The following is a 17,399-nucleotide window of genomic DNA, read 5'->3' as shown; positions in this document are numbered from 1 at the left end:
ATACAGTAGTAAAGTGAGATGTGTGTCTCTCTATTAATGTTTTTTATGTTTCTGCAAACAAACATTAACAAAGCCATACATATTGGATTTTGTAAATTCTGACTCTGAAAGAGAGCAGAAGCTCAATTAATCATCAGTATTTTTTTTTTTAAACACCAGAAGAACAAAAACACACTTGAAGAACCTTTAAAGTTCAGCGTTCTGCTTTAGATTTCAATACTTCCTGAAAAAGATGAATATATAAAGCCATTAATATATGTGACATACATTTATAACAGCAGAAACAGTTTGTGAGAAATGACATCATCAATCATGTACCTGATATGTGAATATGTGCTTGATCTCGTTCAGCTCTTCTGGATCTGATGTCATAAACCAGAATGATGACAGTAACCACGCCCATCAGAGCAGAGAGGACCAATCGGATCACAGCTTCAGTAGGACCACAACAGTGGACAGAGTCTGAGGAATAAACACATCAAACTGAGATCAGATCAGTCAATAAACACTAATAATAGCGCTGGCAGGTATGGAGTGAATTTCCCTCTGGGGTCCTTCGGTCCAAATGGACCCGACGCATTTAAATATATATATTTTTTAAATCATAGCTTCATCGGAATGGTCTGAAATTAGGTGACTTTTTTGGTACTTGGTATATGAACATCCAAAAAAATTGGGGACAGGATTTGAATAATCTAAGTGGTTGTAAAAAAAATTGTCACACTCAGGACCTTCAGGTCCAAATGGACCCGGATAGGAAATGAATGGGAAATTGGCAAAAATGTGAAAATACCGAGTTTTTTTGTGCGTACAATCTACAAATCAGCCGCGATCCAGAAAAAAAGCACACAACAGTGAAGGGGTGAATCTATAAAACATCAAGAGTGCAAAACAGACACATCCACACACACACACACACACACACAAACACACTTTTATACATAAACAAACTAAAAATTTCAGATTTCATATGTGTTTTGCATTTTTAAAATGCTCAGTTTGTCCACCAGATGGCATCCATCTCATTTCAAAAATTGCTTTCATGAGGTCTAGGCTTGACTCTAAAATGAAATACAGCTTTAAAAAAAAAAAAAAAATGTTTTAATAATTTTCTATTATATTCAATGGGGGGGAAATTGGGGAGAAATGGGTCATATTTATTGCATAAATATTAATTATAAATCATAAAATTATCTCAAAACACCAAAAAAGAAAAGAAAAAATATTATAAAAAACAAGTAAAAAAAAATCATGATTTTCTTTTAATAAATATGAATCCCACCCCTCCGGCCCATTTGGACCCGAAGGTCCTGAGTGTGACTCTGAAACGAAGGACCCCAGTTAAACAAATAAATCCAGCATTTTGCAAACAAACTTGATCTGCCTAGCAAAGGAAAACTCGACTCGCAAACAAACAGAAATCAATGTGCAAATACAAAGGTCAATTTGCGAAAACACAGAGGAGTAACAAATATGTATTGTGTTTTACAAATATAAATAAATGAGCCAGAAAATATTTCACAATTAAATACAAACCATCCAACAAATTGCATGTAACCTTTGAACAAATATCAAATCTAGTGCACACAAATGCATATCTGTCTGTTATGATGGTGAGACACTTGACTTTTTATGAGATCTCTCGGCTCGATTGTCTCACAAATTTGTCGAGGCAGATTTTCTCACAAATGCAATTGAGCAACTTCCTCTTCTAAAACAGTAGATGGAGCTAAGATAGGGGATTAATTTAGCGCTAGTCTCCTGGGAGAAGCACTGATTTGAAACGTGCTTGCATTACCCTACAGCTGAGAAAAATGAGTGGTGAACATGTGAGTTTCTGTCTTACTGTAGCTGTAATTAACCTTTTGCAAAAGAAACCCTGGAAATGGTTAATTAAATATCTAGACAGAAATCCACATTAGCACTATAGAAGCACTTCACACTCTCTAGGACAGTGTTTCCCAAACTTTTTTCAGTCGAGGCACCCTTTGAAAATGTAAAAAAAATTGTGGCACCCTACACTAGTGTTGTCACGATACTACTTTGATACTATACCTTGAAATTTATTGATTTTCAATACCACAGGGAATAACTGCCGTATATAGGCCTACTGTCATATAGATATTTTTTAATATTATCAATGTTTTTGTCCATCCATTTAAAGTCTAGGAAATCATTAATTTCTTCTGCAGAGATGACTTTACATGATGACATATTTAATTAAGGTTTTTATTCATAATTCAGCAAAACATTGCTCAATTACCATTGCAAATCTCACCTAAATGTTTGCTCACTCAGTGTAGGCCTATTTGTGTTTTAATATTGGGATAATTTAGTTATAATTGCACAAGATAGCTTGTTTTTAATATATTTTATAATGTAATAATTTCACAGTTAATCTCCAAATTAATGTATAAACAACATAAAGACAGTATATTTTAAATAATGGTTTAATGGCATCTTTTTTATGAATGAAGCCCAGTATCACTGATACCAATACTGCTACTGATGTCAGGAAATACACAGAAATTGAATAAAGTTATCAAACACTTTACAGTCTTCACTGCATAAATAATAAATTAAATATAGATGAATCCTTATTAAAGCTACAAGCGTTCTTTAGTCAAGAGCAGTGAGTAATTTTCTCTGTTACCTGTTCTTTGATTCTGTTGTCACTGCTGCACTTGTTTATCTCACACGCGTCCCATCTTCTCACAACTCTAATTTAAGATTTTAACTAATTTAAGACTGCTCTCATGAGGATACTCAACAAAACGGACATTTTGTCATAACTGTGTGTTATTATTCGTTCAAGCACGAAAGAGAAGTCGATTCTGGCACGCGATGCGCGTCGTCCTGTGTCAGCAGGACATTCACAGACAGCGCGTTCTCTTTTGTCTTTTCGCGGTTGCATGGTTTAAAAGCATTTGCATGAATAAGAACATGATTATATAATGTAACGCTAGCCAAAGGAAAAAACGGATGCTGCGTTAATTGTGTTTAAATATTTTTTAACGCGTAAAACTGAAAAACATTAATCGCACGCGTTACCGTTGACAGCAGCACGGACATAACCGATGTGTTTGTGAATATGCGGCAAGACGGACGTTGTGACAATGTTTCGTGTGTATTTGACCGTAAGCGCAACAAGCCATGAAAAAGAGGCAGCTTTATGCGTGGACGCTGGGAATGAAGCACGAGAATGAAATCATGAGGAACCCCCGCAATTCAACGAACGCGGAAAACTTATGAGTTGCATTTTTTATTATAAATTTGTGTGCATTATTTGTTGTTATTAGACGCTTCCGACGATGCGAGATTGATGATACATTTATTATTATTTTTTTTACACATTTTAGCAATTTAAAAATGTTGAATGGAGTTTTTACACGGCACCCCTGCTCTCGCGAGAAGGCACCCCAGGGTGCCGCGGCACCCCGTTTGGGAAACGCTGCTCTAGGATAGGGGAATCTATAAGATGAAAGCTCATTTTCAAATGAAAAAATAAATAAATTATACAGAGATGACAGTATCAGAATAATCAATCCAAAGAAAAGTGTTTAGAAGGTTGATAAGCAAATGTCAAAAATTATTGTGATCTTAGATTTTACAATCTTATTATTGAGAAGGTCTTTTTAAAAGTTAGGGTCTGTGGATAATGCTCGGTTTTGACCTATTGCCTGTTTTTATGGTGTAGGATTCTGCTTAAGAATTAAAGCTGCGTTTGGATCTTCGGTAACAGTTTATTTCGATAGTCCACTTTAGACATTCAACTAACTATAAGTAACTTTGCAGCTACATGTCAACTGACTGTCATTAGAGTATTAGACTGTCTGCTTAATATCTGCTAACACTTTATTGTGTTGGTCCCCCAACAGACATTCTACTGACTATAAGTAACTTAGCAACTACAAGTCAACTTGTTCTCCTAACCCGAACCCTAAAACCTAACCATAACCTAACAGTCTACTGACAGTCTACTACAGCCTACTAATACTCTAATGACAGTTAGTTGACATGTAGTTGAAAAGTTACTTATAGTAAGTAGAACGTTTAACGTGACTATCGAAATAATGTGTAACCGGATCCTCTACCCGTGTTTCAGAGCAGTTTCGTAACACTGACGACACAACACTGAAAAAAGGGAAGAGAAGAAAAGAGAAGAGAAGAAATTGAGATTGTTTCGCATATGAACCTTTTAGCTGCCCTTGTGACCACTGCCTCAACTAGATCTAAAGAAATATTATGTCATTTGGCAGTGGGCAAGATGGCTATGAAGTCTTTTGACAAAATATTCAAAATCAAATATATGCTGATGAAGATGAGACTAGTTTAGACCCTCATATTGTTGGTTCTCAACTACATTTGCAAAAGCTGGATGATCCAGAAACAAGACCGAAGGAAGACTCATTCGAAACATGGAGCTGGAGAAGAATCCTTTGTGCCAAAGAACGACAAGACGGACCAACAAGTCAATCATAGAGGAAATCAAACCGGAAACTCAAAGCACAAATGATGAAACTGCATTTGTCGTACTTTTGGTCACATGGTTTGAAGGGAAATATGACTGTAAAAGTTGATCATGATTGTGAATATTGAGGGTAAAAGCTGCAGAGGAAAAGCTCCAAAGAGACACGATTACAGCGAGGACAGGACGGATGCTGGAGGATCTCATCAGACTAGTACAAAACCAAATCCTTTTTAATTCTCTAGTCTATCAAATCACAAAGACTCGAATCTGAGCTGATGAGACACAACAACAACATGTATAAATAACTATATAACAGATGTTTATGTTGAGTAAAAACAAAAGAAACATATTTCAACAATTAGGAATCAATGTAATTTTAAGCAATAAAATGCTGAACATTTGTTAAATCACAGATCATTGAAACCATTAAACGTCTTTATAATCAATTCAATAGCTGAACACTAATATCAGCATTGCTGCCGTACCTGCACATGTGTGACAGAGTGTGTTGATGTCCAGATGTGTGGTCTGGTTGCTGATGGGATTGTTCAGCACACAGCTGTAGGTGTTTTTATCCTGATATTCCACCTCCAGAGGTAGAGAGAGACTGATGCTGAGATCACACACACTGATGCTGGACAATACACTCATTCCTTTGTACCAGGAGAGAGTCACATGACTCACATTCACCACTGATGAACACACCAATGAACATGATGATGATGATGATGATGATGATGAAGAACAGTGTGAAGAGTCTCTGCTGATGACAGGAACAGGCAGACGAGCTGAGAAAGATTAGAAACATCACAGTAAATCATAATTTCTGCTGAGGAGGGAGTGTTTGTGATTTTCAGATTTATTAAAAAGAATTACGAGATGACAGTATCAGAATAATTAAGCCAAAGAAAAATGTTCAGAAGCTTAAAAATGACCGCCAAAAATTATTGTGCATCTTATATTTTAACATTTTAAAATTGAAAAACTCTTGTTTAAATTTAGGATATGTCTACTTCAAAGTGATTAACAAATAAAGGGAACAAATAATAAACTCACCAAAGACAGTGAGACTGAACCTCTTTCTCACACCATTGATCTGTCGTTCATAAACTCCAGCATGTTCAGTTCCGGTGTTTGTGATGGTCAGAGATCCAGTTTGATCGTCCAGCTTCAGTCTGTCTCTGAATCTCCCATTAAGAACATCATCATATACAGTGATGCTGTCGGCCCGTTTATTGATTTCTGCTATTGAAGTGTTTTTATTTCCAAACCTCCACTGAATCACATCATCATCCTTCATTTCAGTAAGATCAGAGTTTAGAGAGGCTGAATCTCCCTCCTCCACTGATATTTTAACTGTATCACCAAACACTGAAAACAGAGTTTTTCAAATCACTTGATGTTGGTTTGATGAAGCTTCACTAAAATACTTTTATTCATTTTCTGCAACATACAAATAATGATGAATGAAATGAGAAATCGATTTATATATGGAACAATAACTAAAAAAAAACTTTTACTGTAATGTTTAATGTCACACTAAAACTAATGCTGTTGAGTATCGGAGCTTCATATTTTTTTTTATATATTTAATAAATCACTGAGTTTAATTTAATTATTTCTAAATGAGAATAACAGTGAATGTTAATATTATCTAACTAATTTAACCAGTAATTTATCACATGAGCAGAAAAGCAGAAACAACTGAAACCATCAAAACATTTAAAACTTATCAACCAGACGCTACAAGCACAAACGGAACGAAGCTAATTCGAGAAAGATTTCAGTCCATGAATATGAAAGGCCAAACTCTTTCAAACAGCTTCAGTAATAGTGTCACGAAGCGCTCAGCTACGCCTCCCTCTGGTTGCATCCGCTCCCTCTCTCCGGAGTTTTAGAACTGCACTTCCCATCTCTCCCTCTGGTCATTATCTATCTCCATCCCTGCCTGGTTTATCTGATCATCCTCATCACCGTCACCTGTTCATCATTATCTCCCCTTTATCTGGACTGTCCCTTTCATTGTTACTTTGTGAAGTCTTGTTTTGCTCTACTGACATTACCAAGCGTTATTCCCTGTCTCCTGTTATTATCTGAACCTTAGATCTCTGCCTGAACTCTCGACTCTGTGAACCTTTGCTGCCTGCCTTGACCCTTGCCTGTGTTTCGTTACGAGTACTGGATTATCCCATTCACATGAGCCTGTTTCTCTCTGCTTTACTGCATGTGTAAATAAACTACTGCAAATCCAAATGCCTGTGACTCTACATTACAAATAGATCCTGTTCAGTGGGTTTATTTTCAAAAGTGTCCCTTGAAGTTAAACCAAGTCTTAAACCAACATTTAACATTTTTTTATTCACATTCGTCCTGTGAGACTCAAACCAGTGTTCTTTCAGTATCACTGAGATACTATAATTTTGACTTATAATTTGAAATATTTATTATATTTTTTTTATTTTACATTTTAATTTTAGTTGAAGTTTTAGTGATTGTTGTGTGTTTTTGTGATTGATAGTGAGGAAGATATTTTATCTTTAGGATGTGTGTGACCATCATATGACAGTAAAGAGAAACACAATCCTTTTCTTATATGGAATAGTATTGGAATGGTAAAGAGTGTTGGTTCGTGACAGGAGAGTCTCCACTCAAGGACACAATATGATGAACAAGTCTGAGAATGTTCCACGTATGGTTGAAAACACCATCATTGGCCTAGAAATATAATATTCTGAGAGTTAAGACTATAAATGAGGAAGGATGCCCTCCCTTCACTGTCACACTCTGCAGTCTCTCTGTGTGACTGAACGACTGCTGGCCTTTTCTTGCAAGAAAATAAACCTCAAAGACAATTAAAGTTTGTCTCTTATTCAGTGATAGAATTTTATTTGCCAACACATTAGTCATTTTAGATTTTTTTTTAAATTAGATTCCTTTATTATATTTCTAAATGTTAATCTTCTGCTAAATTACTCTTTAAACTAACTTAATTCAATTAAGTTTAGGAAACATGCCTTAGTTTATTTAAAACTGCACTGAAAAAATAAATGTATGTAGGATTTACATGATTTCTCAATTGAATTACTAGACTACAGCTAGCTATTAGTTATTAACAGCACTTATTAACATACTAAACGCTAAGATTTATATGCTTTTTCAGCAATAAGAGTAAATCTTTTTGAATCAGTCCACATCCTAACCAAATGCTCTACTCTTCTCCACAATGGTAACCCACTGTAATTTAAATGGTTCTAATAATTGCAATGTAATTGAACATTAAACACAATTACACACTATAAAGTCTTCCCCTTTCCTCATTTTCTAAAAAACACATAAAATAACACTTCATTTCAACATTTATTCTGTCTTAATTCAGCTATATGCAAAGCATGCTGGGAACTAACAAGCACCGCCCAGTTTCAGTTAATGTAACACAAATCATTCATGTAATCCAACACAAACGGATTAAGTAAACTTTAATTTTACATATTTAAGCAGATTGAACACAATCAAATTCAGTTTTTGTTTATCGCGAAATTAAACCCTTTACATTATTTTAACGATTGATAATTAAGTAAAGTGGAAAATGATACAGGTTAAGTTAATTAAACGCAATACAATAGTGTTTTGGTGGTAAAAGAAATATATGTGTGTTACTTTAACAAAACATATTTGGGTAAAAAGAACAGTGCCACAAAACCATTTTTTTGAGTAGTAATTGGCTATATTAGCTAAAAACATCCACCCTGTTATGGCACACATTGCATTGTAACAGGGTGGACAGCTTCTCCCTTTAATGCTAAAAGTCCCGGGACACACCAAGCTGACGGTCGTCCATCATCGGGCCGTTGTTGTGCGTCGTCCGCCTGTTTTTGCAGTGTGTTCTGAACCATCGGCACCAGTCGGACTTCATTGCTCTGTTGCGAACGACTTTCAATGGACAGTATCTAAAACTGTTCACTAAATGACGCTAGACGACATCGTACTAGCGAGTCTCGGGAACTATATAAGGTTTGTCCAAGAAGTCGCTAGGTGAGATTTTATGAAAAAAGTCGCTATAGGGGTGAGATAGACAACATCGCTAAATTGGCAACACTGACTTAATGTTTTTTTGTTTCCTTTGGCGTTTACATGGTTTCTACAAAACATAACTGGATATCGAGGGTAACGCGGGTATGATGTCATTAATAGGCGACACACGGTCCGTGTCGTGGTTAAAACTGTTTATTTCTCTGGATTTAAATATTCTTAGAAACATTTGGGATAATGTAAGTACACAAATCAACAAATATATAGCATTGTTCTAGTGGTTTTTAATATTTTGATCCAAAAAATCGTACATAGTGTACCTTTAATACCACATGATAAAACTCGCTTTTGAGAAAAACTTGAGAAAAAAATCACAAATGAGTGGAAAGAACATTTACTGCGGTTCAATTCAGTGAAATTTCGACGCGTCCAACTCTACTGATTGTAAGTTTTTTTGTTTTTTTCATTATATATATATGGATATACTTGTATGCAAGTGTTTTTTTTCTGTCTTTAGTGGATTTCGTAAATGTTGTTGTGCTCTATAGCAGTTGTTTACAGGATTACATGTTGGAGGAATTTCTGGAATAAACAGCGTATATAAATAACTTTTATCACTTGCCGAATCGGGATTTTTCTGTCGGTTTGCGTTTGCTCACCCTTATAATTTGTATTCCCCCCTATCAGTGCTGTCCTGTAACAGTGAATGTTGATCCTCTCTGACTAACTTAACCAGACATTTATTACATGTTACCAGAACAGAAACAACTGAAGTCATAAAAACACATTTAAAACTCACCATCCAGACGCCAGAAACACAAGCAGAGCAAAACAGGGAGAAACATCTTCATCGGTTTCAGTCCACAAATATGAAGTGACAAATTCTTTAAAACCGGTTCAGTAATAAAATGACAGACGCGCTGATGTGAAGCTGCTCTGTAGTAAAGTGAAGTGAAACTCTACACACAGTTAAAATATCTGCCTATTTATTCAGTGTTAATGCATGTAACTGTCTAAATCTATTTTGGATGATGATTTCACACTCTGATCATTGTCAGTTTGTCACTTTGAGCTCCAGTAGGCCTCAACTTCCTGTAAGTCAATGACAATTTTTAACGGAATTAAACTGACCAATAACATGTTAAAAACATCTTACAGCAACAGTCTGATCTTGTCATGAGATCCTGAGAGTGTTTGTCTCTGCTCTCTCCTGTAACTCTCTTCAGGACGTTTGTTCTTCATTTCTTATCAAATGTCTGGATTGTTTCTCCTCTCAGACTGATCTCAGAGTTTCTCTAATGGTTTTATGGAGCAGGAACAGATCGCCTGCTATAACTGTGTGTATGAAAGTGTCCTCTGATATCTTCATATGATCATTATTCAGCAGCTATAGATTATGATGCTGCTGTGATGCTGTAAATGCTCACTTTGTTCAGAGTGAAAAGTACAATAATGAGACCTTCACTCAAAAACACTTTCTCACACGGCTCAGACACGCTGCTAAAGACTGTGACGTCAGAGCTGACAAAGAAAACGTCTCAGGTTACGACTGTAACCTATGTTCCCTGAGAACAGGGAACGAGACAATACGTCAACGACGCTATGGGGAACGCCTCAGGCGTGACAGGTGTCTGAAATCACTATCGAATCACGTCAATCATATTGACCGGCGACAGCCCGTGAATCATTAGCGTGAATGATTAACGTGCGACCTGGAAGTATAAAGGGGCGCCTTGCAAACATGACAAATCACCTTATCGTCTGAAGGGACCGTACGGTAGGCAAGCCCCGCGGCATGGCAGGGAGACGTATTGTCTCGTTCCCTGTTCTCAGGGAACATAGGTTACAGTCGTAACCTGAGACGTTCCCTTTCGAAGGGAACTCAACAATACGTCAACGACGCTATGGGGAACGATATACCAACGCCGCCATGCTAAGGGGAGTGCATGCCAAGTGGCAGTGACAACTGTCAGAACCAGCAACTTCAAATGAAACGCTAGAACCACTCACCCTCAGGTCACACTTGGCTGTCAGTGACAGCATTCCCTACGGTCATAGCCCAAGCTACAGCCTCACAGAAAAACCTTCATAAACATGGTTAAATGAAAGGTCTACCTGGGCCGGCTCCGGGCCTGGAACCTCAGCTTCCAATTAGAAGGGGTCCCTTCTAGGGAATGTGGCTAGGGAACCCAAGGGAACCCCAGCCAGTCACTATTCAGGGGAACGTACTCACCCCGAAATGCCACCAGGACGGCCTGACCTGGCGCCAGTACATAGACACTTAGTCTGGCCAAATCCTGTCTGTCTGAAGACAGAGCCTCTGGACAAATGCCTTAAGTAAGGCATCCAACCCGAGGGACTGCGAAGCTGGCAGTGAACCACTCGGCCCGGATCTCAGAGACGGGATATCCCGGAGAGTATGACTCAGCATAGTGCTTTCCGACCCTTGCTAGCGAGGGGAGTTTCTCTACTCGATCCACGGATCAACCCAGTGTCTGTGTTTCAAAACACTGAGGAGGCCTGTGAAGGCCTAAGGGCTGATCTAACTGGGAGGCCTCACGAGAGGCCTACGACCGTCTGACCAGACTCAGGAAGCCGCATGCTCAAAGAGACCCTCGTGAGGGGAGCACAAGGTCTGCCTGGTAGGCAAACCAGGCTGTAGGCAGAAAAGGTTCCGGGAGGGAACCTTTAGCAGAGTATGAACACTTTAGCGAGCCAGGGCGCAAGCTCGCCTTCAGCAGCTGCCTATTAAGGCTAGCTGAAACTGATAGCAAGAGACCACTAGCTTCATAAACCCAGCACCACTAGGGAGCGTTACAGGGAGGCCCGGAGAGGCCTACTACCTGATCCTTTAGGGAGGCACGTGAGGCCTACTACCTGATAACCACAGTACGTGGGAACTCACCTTCAGGGAGGCCCGGCTCCTCCTTCAGGGAGGCCCGGTGAGGCCTGCTACCTTACAACCACAGTATGTGGGGAGCTCACCTTCAGGGAGGCCTGGTGAGGCCTACTACCTGGTCACCACTATCTGTGGGAACTCACCTTCAGGGAGGCCTGGTGAGGCCTACTACCTGACCGTTCTCATTCAAGGAGGCCCGGAGGAGCCTACTACCTGATAATCACAGCATGTGGGAACTCACCTTCAGGGAGGCCTGGTGAGGCCTCCTACCTGACAGCCAAAATATTTGGGAGCCCACATCCAGGGAGGCCCAGAGCAGCCTACTACCTGACAGCCACAATATTTGGGAGCTCACATTCAGGGAGGCCCAGAGAGGCCTACTACCTGATAGCCAACGTAAGTGGGAATTCACCTTCGGGGCGGCCGGGTGAGGCCTACTACCTGATAACCATCTTAAGTGGGAATTCACCTTCAGGGAGGCCTGAGTGGCCTACTACCTGATAACCACTGGTAGCTTTGAGCCCTGAGTCCGGGTGAAAGTATAAGGTGGCCTGCTAAGGCCAGCCAGCTGGGGACTCGGCTATCAGGGAGGCCTGGTCGGGCCTACAAGCTAATAGCAAGTCATATTCTGCCATAAAGTACACTGTTGGAAACCATACTACACAGCATAATTCACTAATGGGCTTCCAGTAGCGCTATAAGGTATGTCCCACAATGTTGGGACTCACCTCCGAGGAGGCCTGTTTAAGGCCTACTACCCATCAGTGAGTCAACTGCCCGAACCACCAAGGCCAACCACGTAAAGTGAGCTGGCCTACAGTGCCCTCTGGGGGGCTGTCCAATCAAGGAGGCCTGCTGAGGCCTACTACCTAATGGCGCAGCCTTCGTTGGCAGAAAAACTGTTTACACAGCGCCTACAGCATCCTGGTGCCTAATCACATTGCCCATGGCAGTGTACTCCGCAAGAAAGCTAGCACCCTTAAAACAAGGGGAGTACAACATACCCCACTCTGCCTCAACGGAGGCCCCAGTTAGTCAGGGGCCTACCATCTATGCATGGGCGTCAGCTCAGGGCAATGCTCTGGCTTCAGGGGAGCGTACTTCGACCAAAGAAGAAGTGAAGCTTACTTCATACTCGACCCGAGCCATAGAGGTGCGAGGTGGGATAAAACAGAACTGGGAGTGAAGTGCTCAGACCTAACCTGTATCACAGGGGAATACTCACACCTCACCCTGAGGTTACCAGGGTGCGGGCCTGCCAGCGGCTCTAGGGGTGACAGAAATGTATCTGTGCCCAACCTAGGGGAGTGGGGCTTGAATGAAAGCCAACCACCTACAACCTAGCGCTCGAGCAGTAGCTCAGCGAGGTGAGTGAAGCCTAAACTGGCGGCCTAAATCCGTAGGCCAGTTCTGCATGGCAGAGTCGGGCAGGAAACCCAGTCTTCTTCGTGAAGCGAAAGACGGCCTAACCCTGCTCAATAAAGACATATATACCACGGAGGCCTGTTTGAGGCCTACCATGTCCTTACAAACCATCCTCAGCACCACGCTGCATTACTCTAGGCACCCCAGAATGCAGAGAAGGGGGCGGGCCTTGGCCTAACGACTCCCACGGGAGGAGGCTGTTTATACAGGGATGCTAGAAACCAACATTCACACAGTGAAGGGTCAGAGGAAGAAATGCTAGAATTTTTAGCAGAGCGCCTCTATTATCCCTGGCACAGCCTAGGCCAGCTACAGAGGCGGCCCTGGTGAGGGCCAGCCTGCAAGCATAGATCAATCTGAGGGCTCGGAGGAGCCACAGCCTTACTAAAGAATATAGTCTGTATTATTCCATACAAAGGGCAGCAGAATCGCTCAGCCTAATGAAACCCAAACAGAGCTCAAGGGGCGAAATACTCAGGAAGAAGTCAACGGACCCGTGGGCCGGACATAAGATCTATCTGAAGCTCTAGCGTCAGTCAACACTCTAAGTAAAAAATTCTAAGAGAGAGACCAACTACTCTACCCTGAGGTGGCTAACAGCCCGAAGGCTAACATAGTTATCGTTCTGGCCACCTAACGGGGAACTTCAGGGCCCTAATGATCCAGGAAACTTCTCTTACCTTATTACCTTGACATGACCCCATAGCTCTATACAGGGAACGAGGTCTGTAGAGAGATACATCTCGGAATTTTAATTCACAAAAAATTACTCTTAAAAGACCAGTCAGCTCACCTGCGGCGTGCGGAGTGAAGACTCGCCAGATAGTTCTTTATGACCCTGGGGTCCACCACTTTACATGCCTGAAAGAGGCGTTTCTACTAGCCAAGCCTAGGCGGGCCATTGGAACATCGTTCTTATCATAGGCCCAGCCCCAGGCCTGATGTAATGAACGTCTGGGGAGTCAGAAGAGAGGAGAGGGCTGGATTTCTTTTTAATGAAGCCCTCCGGGGAGATTATCCATCAGCGACACTGTGTGCGCTTGTGCTGGATAACCTCCCTCAGATCCCTCTTCTTGCGGGAGTCACGCCTCTTCTGCGCCCTGTTCCTCCACGGAGGGGGCGCACGAGAGGCGACACTGGCTCTCTGGCCCTGTCTACGGTCCTCGGACCGTGAAGGGCCAGGCCCTCCCGCCTGCCTGGGTGTGGAACCGGATCTCAGCGGTATGCAGGATCCTGCAGCAGGTCCGCCTGATATGCCTGCAACACCGCCATAGTGTGCAGGGAAGCACCAGCCTGAACCGCTGTCGTGTATGCTCTGCCATTCAAACGTGCTGTTGACTTTAGCGGTTTGGATGGCAGGGTTGGAGCTCTCAGTGTCGACGCCTGCCCAGACACGAGATAGTTCGCAAACGACTCGTCAAATGGGCGGCATCGACACATACCCATGCTCTGCGATCCCCTCAACATCAGCGAAATTAACCCGCTGATGTCGGTGAATACGGGCAGAGTATGGGCTCTTCCATGCCCTCTCGATCTCCGTGTGAAGATCAGGAAGGAATGGAAGGCTCACCTGAGCTGGTGTGTATGGCAGGGGAGAAACCGATCGCCAAGCCTACCGCGAGCGGTCTCTCCTCTAGCGCGTCGCCATGGCAGCTACAGCCTGTTGGCGGCGCGCTCCACAACATCCACCAGGTCTGCACACACGGGGCAGGGTGGCTGAGAGGGTTCAGGATCTACCTGATTATAAACCTCCTCAGCCATCTCCTGCTCGTCCTGAAGAGCAGCAACTGCAGGAAACCATTGGTGCCTGCAGTTCGCCCTCGTCAGCCGTCGAATCATTTGAGAGGTTTACAGGACTCTCAAGATGATCGATGAGCTCTATCTGGAAGCCCATGATGCAAGTCGCCGCTCTGCCTCGGCACGAGCGGGACCACGCGGACCAGACGTTGAACCCCCTTCACTCGAGAAGAGGGCCAGACGAGAGCGGAGCGTTTTAAGAGAAAAACGCTCACAGTTCACACAGAGGATTCCCTCGAGAACCCCTCGTGCGCGCTCTTCTCCCAGGCAGGAAAAAACACACTCGTGTACTGTACATTTCATTTTCTTACCGTTTCATTGAGTAGCGTTTTCAAACAGACAGTCCCTGAAGACGATGAGATGATTTGTCATGTTTGCAAGGCGCCCCTTTATACTTCCAGGTCGCACGTTAATCATTCACGCTAATGATTCACGGGCTGTCGCCGGTCAATATGATTGACGTGATTTGATAGTGATTTCAGACACCTGTCACGCCTGAGGCGTTCCCCATAGCATCGTTGACGTATTGTTGAGTTCCCTTCGAAAGGGAACTCCTGATAACATGTCAGTTCAGGATGAGCCACTAGATGGAGGAGTTGCTCCTCAGACGAGACCACAGAGACAAATCACGAGAGATTTTGGGCCCTATCACACACTCAGTGCAATGCAGAGCCAGACGCGACACAAGTGTGTTTTACTAGTTACAGCCTGAAGCATATTATAATGTGTCCAAAATCAGGTTAAAAGAGACGCTAGAGGAAGTTGTTTGTTTATTATTTGGTGCACTGTTTCAAATATACATAAAATCTGTTTTCCTCCAGAAGGCACTCAATATAATAAATATAATAAAATATGGAGGGACTCTTGAAACTCAGAGTTAGAAACTTTATTGATAACGGCAAGCAAATATACAGCAACTGTAAAGTGAGAACTGTGTGTCTCTCTATTAATGTTTTTTATGTTTCTGCAAACAAACATTAACAAAGCCATACATATTGGATTTTGTAAATTCTGACTCTGAAAGAGAGCAGAAGCTCAAATAATCATCAGTATATATTTTTTTTTAAACACCAGAAGAACAAAAACACACTTGAAGAACCTTTAAAGTTCAGCCTTCTGCTTTAGATTTCAATACTTCCTGAAAAAGATGAATATAAAGCCATTAATATATGTGACATACATTTATAACAGCAGAAACAGTTTGTGAGAAATGACATCATCAATCATGTACTGATGTGTGAATATGTGCTTGATCTCGTTCAGCTCTTCTGGATCTGATGTCATAAACCAGAATGATGACAGTAGCCACGCCCACCAGAGCAGAGAGGACCAATCGGATCACAGCTTCAGTAGGACCACAACAGTGGACAGAGTCTGAGGAATAAACACATCAAACTGAGATCAGATCAGTCAATAAACACTAATATAAGCGCTGACATCAACTAATATTTCTGAATAAACAAAAATATAATCAAATCTAATCAACAATATTATATTCAGTTCCAAGTGAGTTTTTATACGGTCTGTGATCTCAAACTATAAACGATTCAACAATTCAATATGTAAATAGTTAATAAGAATATTTGATGGAGAAGACAAATGATCTCTACTCACCATAGACAGAAACTCTGAATATTGAGAAACTGTATGAAATTATCCATCGTTCTGAAAACTTCAGTAGCCTAGTCTATAATCTCCATCATGTTCAGTTGTGGTGTTTGTGATGGTCAGAGATCCAGTTTGATTGTCCAGTAAGATCAGAGTTTAGAGAGACTGAATATCCCTTCATCACGGACCTTCTTCTAGCTCCTGAAGAACAGAGTTTTTCACAGATTAAAGCTTTAAATCACTTGATGTTGGTTTGATGAAGCTTCACTAAAATACTTTTAATCATGTAAATGTGAAGTGATTAATATTCTGCAGCAGTTCAAAGACAAAAGATGATAAATGAAAATGAGAAATAGTTAAACAGTTTTAAATATTTACATTTATGTATTTGGCAGATGCTTTGATCCAAAGCGACTTACATTGCATTTCAAGATACACATTTACATTCTTATCAGTGTAGCGCCCCCTATGTGTAACACAAGTGACGCTCCAGATTCTTTAAATGTGTCTCTCGACTTGCAACTATGCAACAATGTTAATCTTTCCCTTCTTTGAGATCTAAGAATCTGTATCTCCTAATTAACTGCAAACAACACCATTGGGTAAGTATAAACAAACAATAACATTTATTCACATACAATAAAAGAAATATTAAGCAAATGAGAACCCTTGGATTGAGTCTTGATATACCAATAAACTTCAAATGTTAATCAACACTTGTCTCTGGTCACTTATTTTATCTTTCAGAAACTAAATAAACTCAATTCACTTTCACTCTGTGATATAAATTGTAGTGCATTGTTTATTTGTGTTTTATGTTTGCTTATTAGGATACCTGTTTACATTTTGTACAGCACTTTGGCCAACAGCTGTTCTTTTTAAATGTGCTCTATAAATAAATATGACTGACTGACTTTAAGTTGTGCTTGATTTTATTTTGGCTATTATGTCTTTGCCTCTAAGCTGTATTATGCCTTTTTATTTTATTTACACAAGCCATTGATATTAAGCCATTTTTAAGTTATTATTTTTTCTGTTGGATTTAGATGAGGCATGTTTTATTTTGAGACATATGACCCATTTTGAGGTTATCATGTTGTTCCTAAGGAGCCTATTGATACTTTTTTATAATAAAGAGCACAAAAAAATACCTGTTATGTCCTCCATAGT

General features: G+C 40.8%; 1 protein-coding gene across 1 annotated transcript; it reads right to left on the bottom strand.

The window, feature by feature from the left end:
- Nucleotides 1–206: 206 nt before the first annotated feature.
- On the bottom strand, nucleotides 207–8,384 carry LOC143736352 (SLAM family member 5). Its single transcript, XM_077227089.1, has 5 exons — nucleotides 8,291–8,384; nucleotides 5,528–5,842; nucleotides 4,957–5,259; nucleotides 319–462; nucleotides 207–223 (listed from the first exon to the last, which is right to left on the bottom strand). Exons 1-5 carry the CDS (start codon nucleotides 8,382–8,384, stop codon nucleotides 207–209), a joined length of 873 nt encoding a protein of 290 aa, XP_077083204.1.
- Nucleotides 8,385–17,399: the final 9,015 nt, after the last annotated feature.

The sequence above is a fragment of the Siphateles boraxobius genome, unplaced genomic scaffold (genome assembly GCF_051911475.1).
Source record: "Siphateles boraxobius isolate OS27281-9 unplaced genomic scaffold, OSU_SipBor_1 13, whole genome shotgun sequence".
Taxonomy (NCBI): Eukaryota; Metazoa; Chordata; class Actinopteri; order Cypriniformes; family Leuciscidae; genus Siphateles; species Siphateles boraxobius.
Note: the sequence above shows the minus strand (reverse complement) of the source record. Positions and strands in the feature narration are given on the sequence as shown.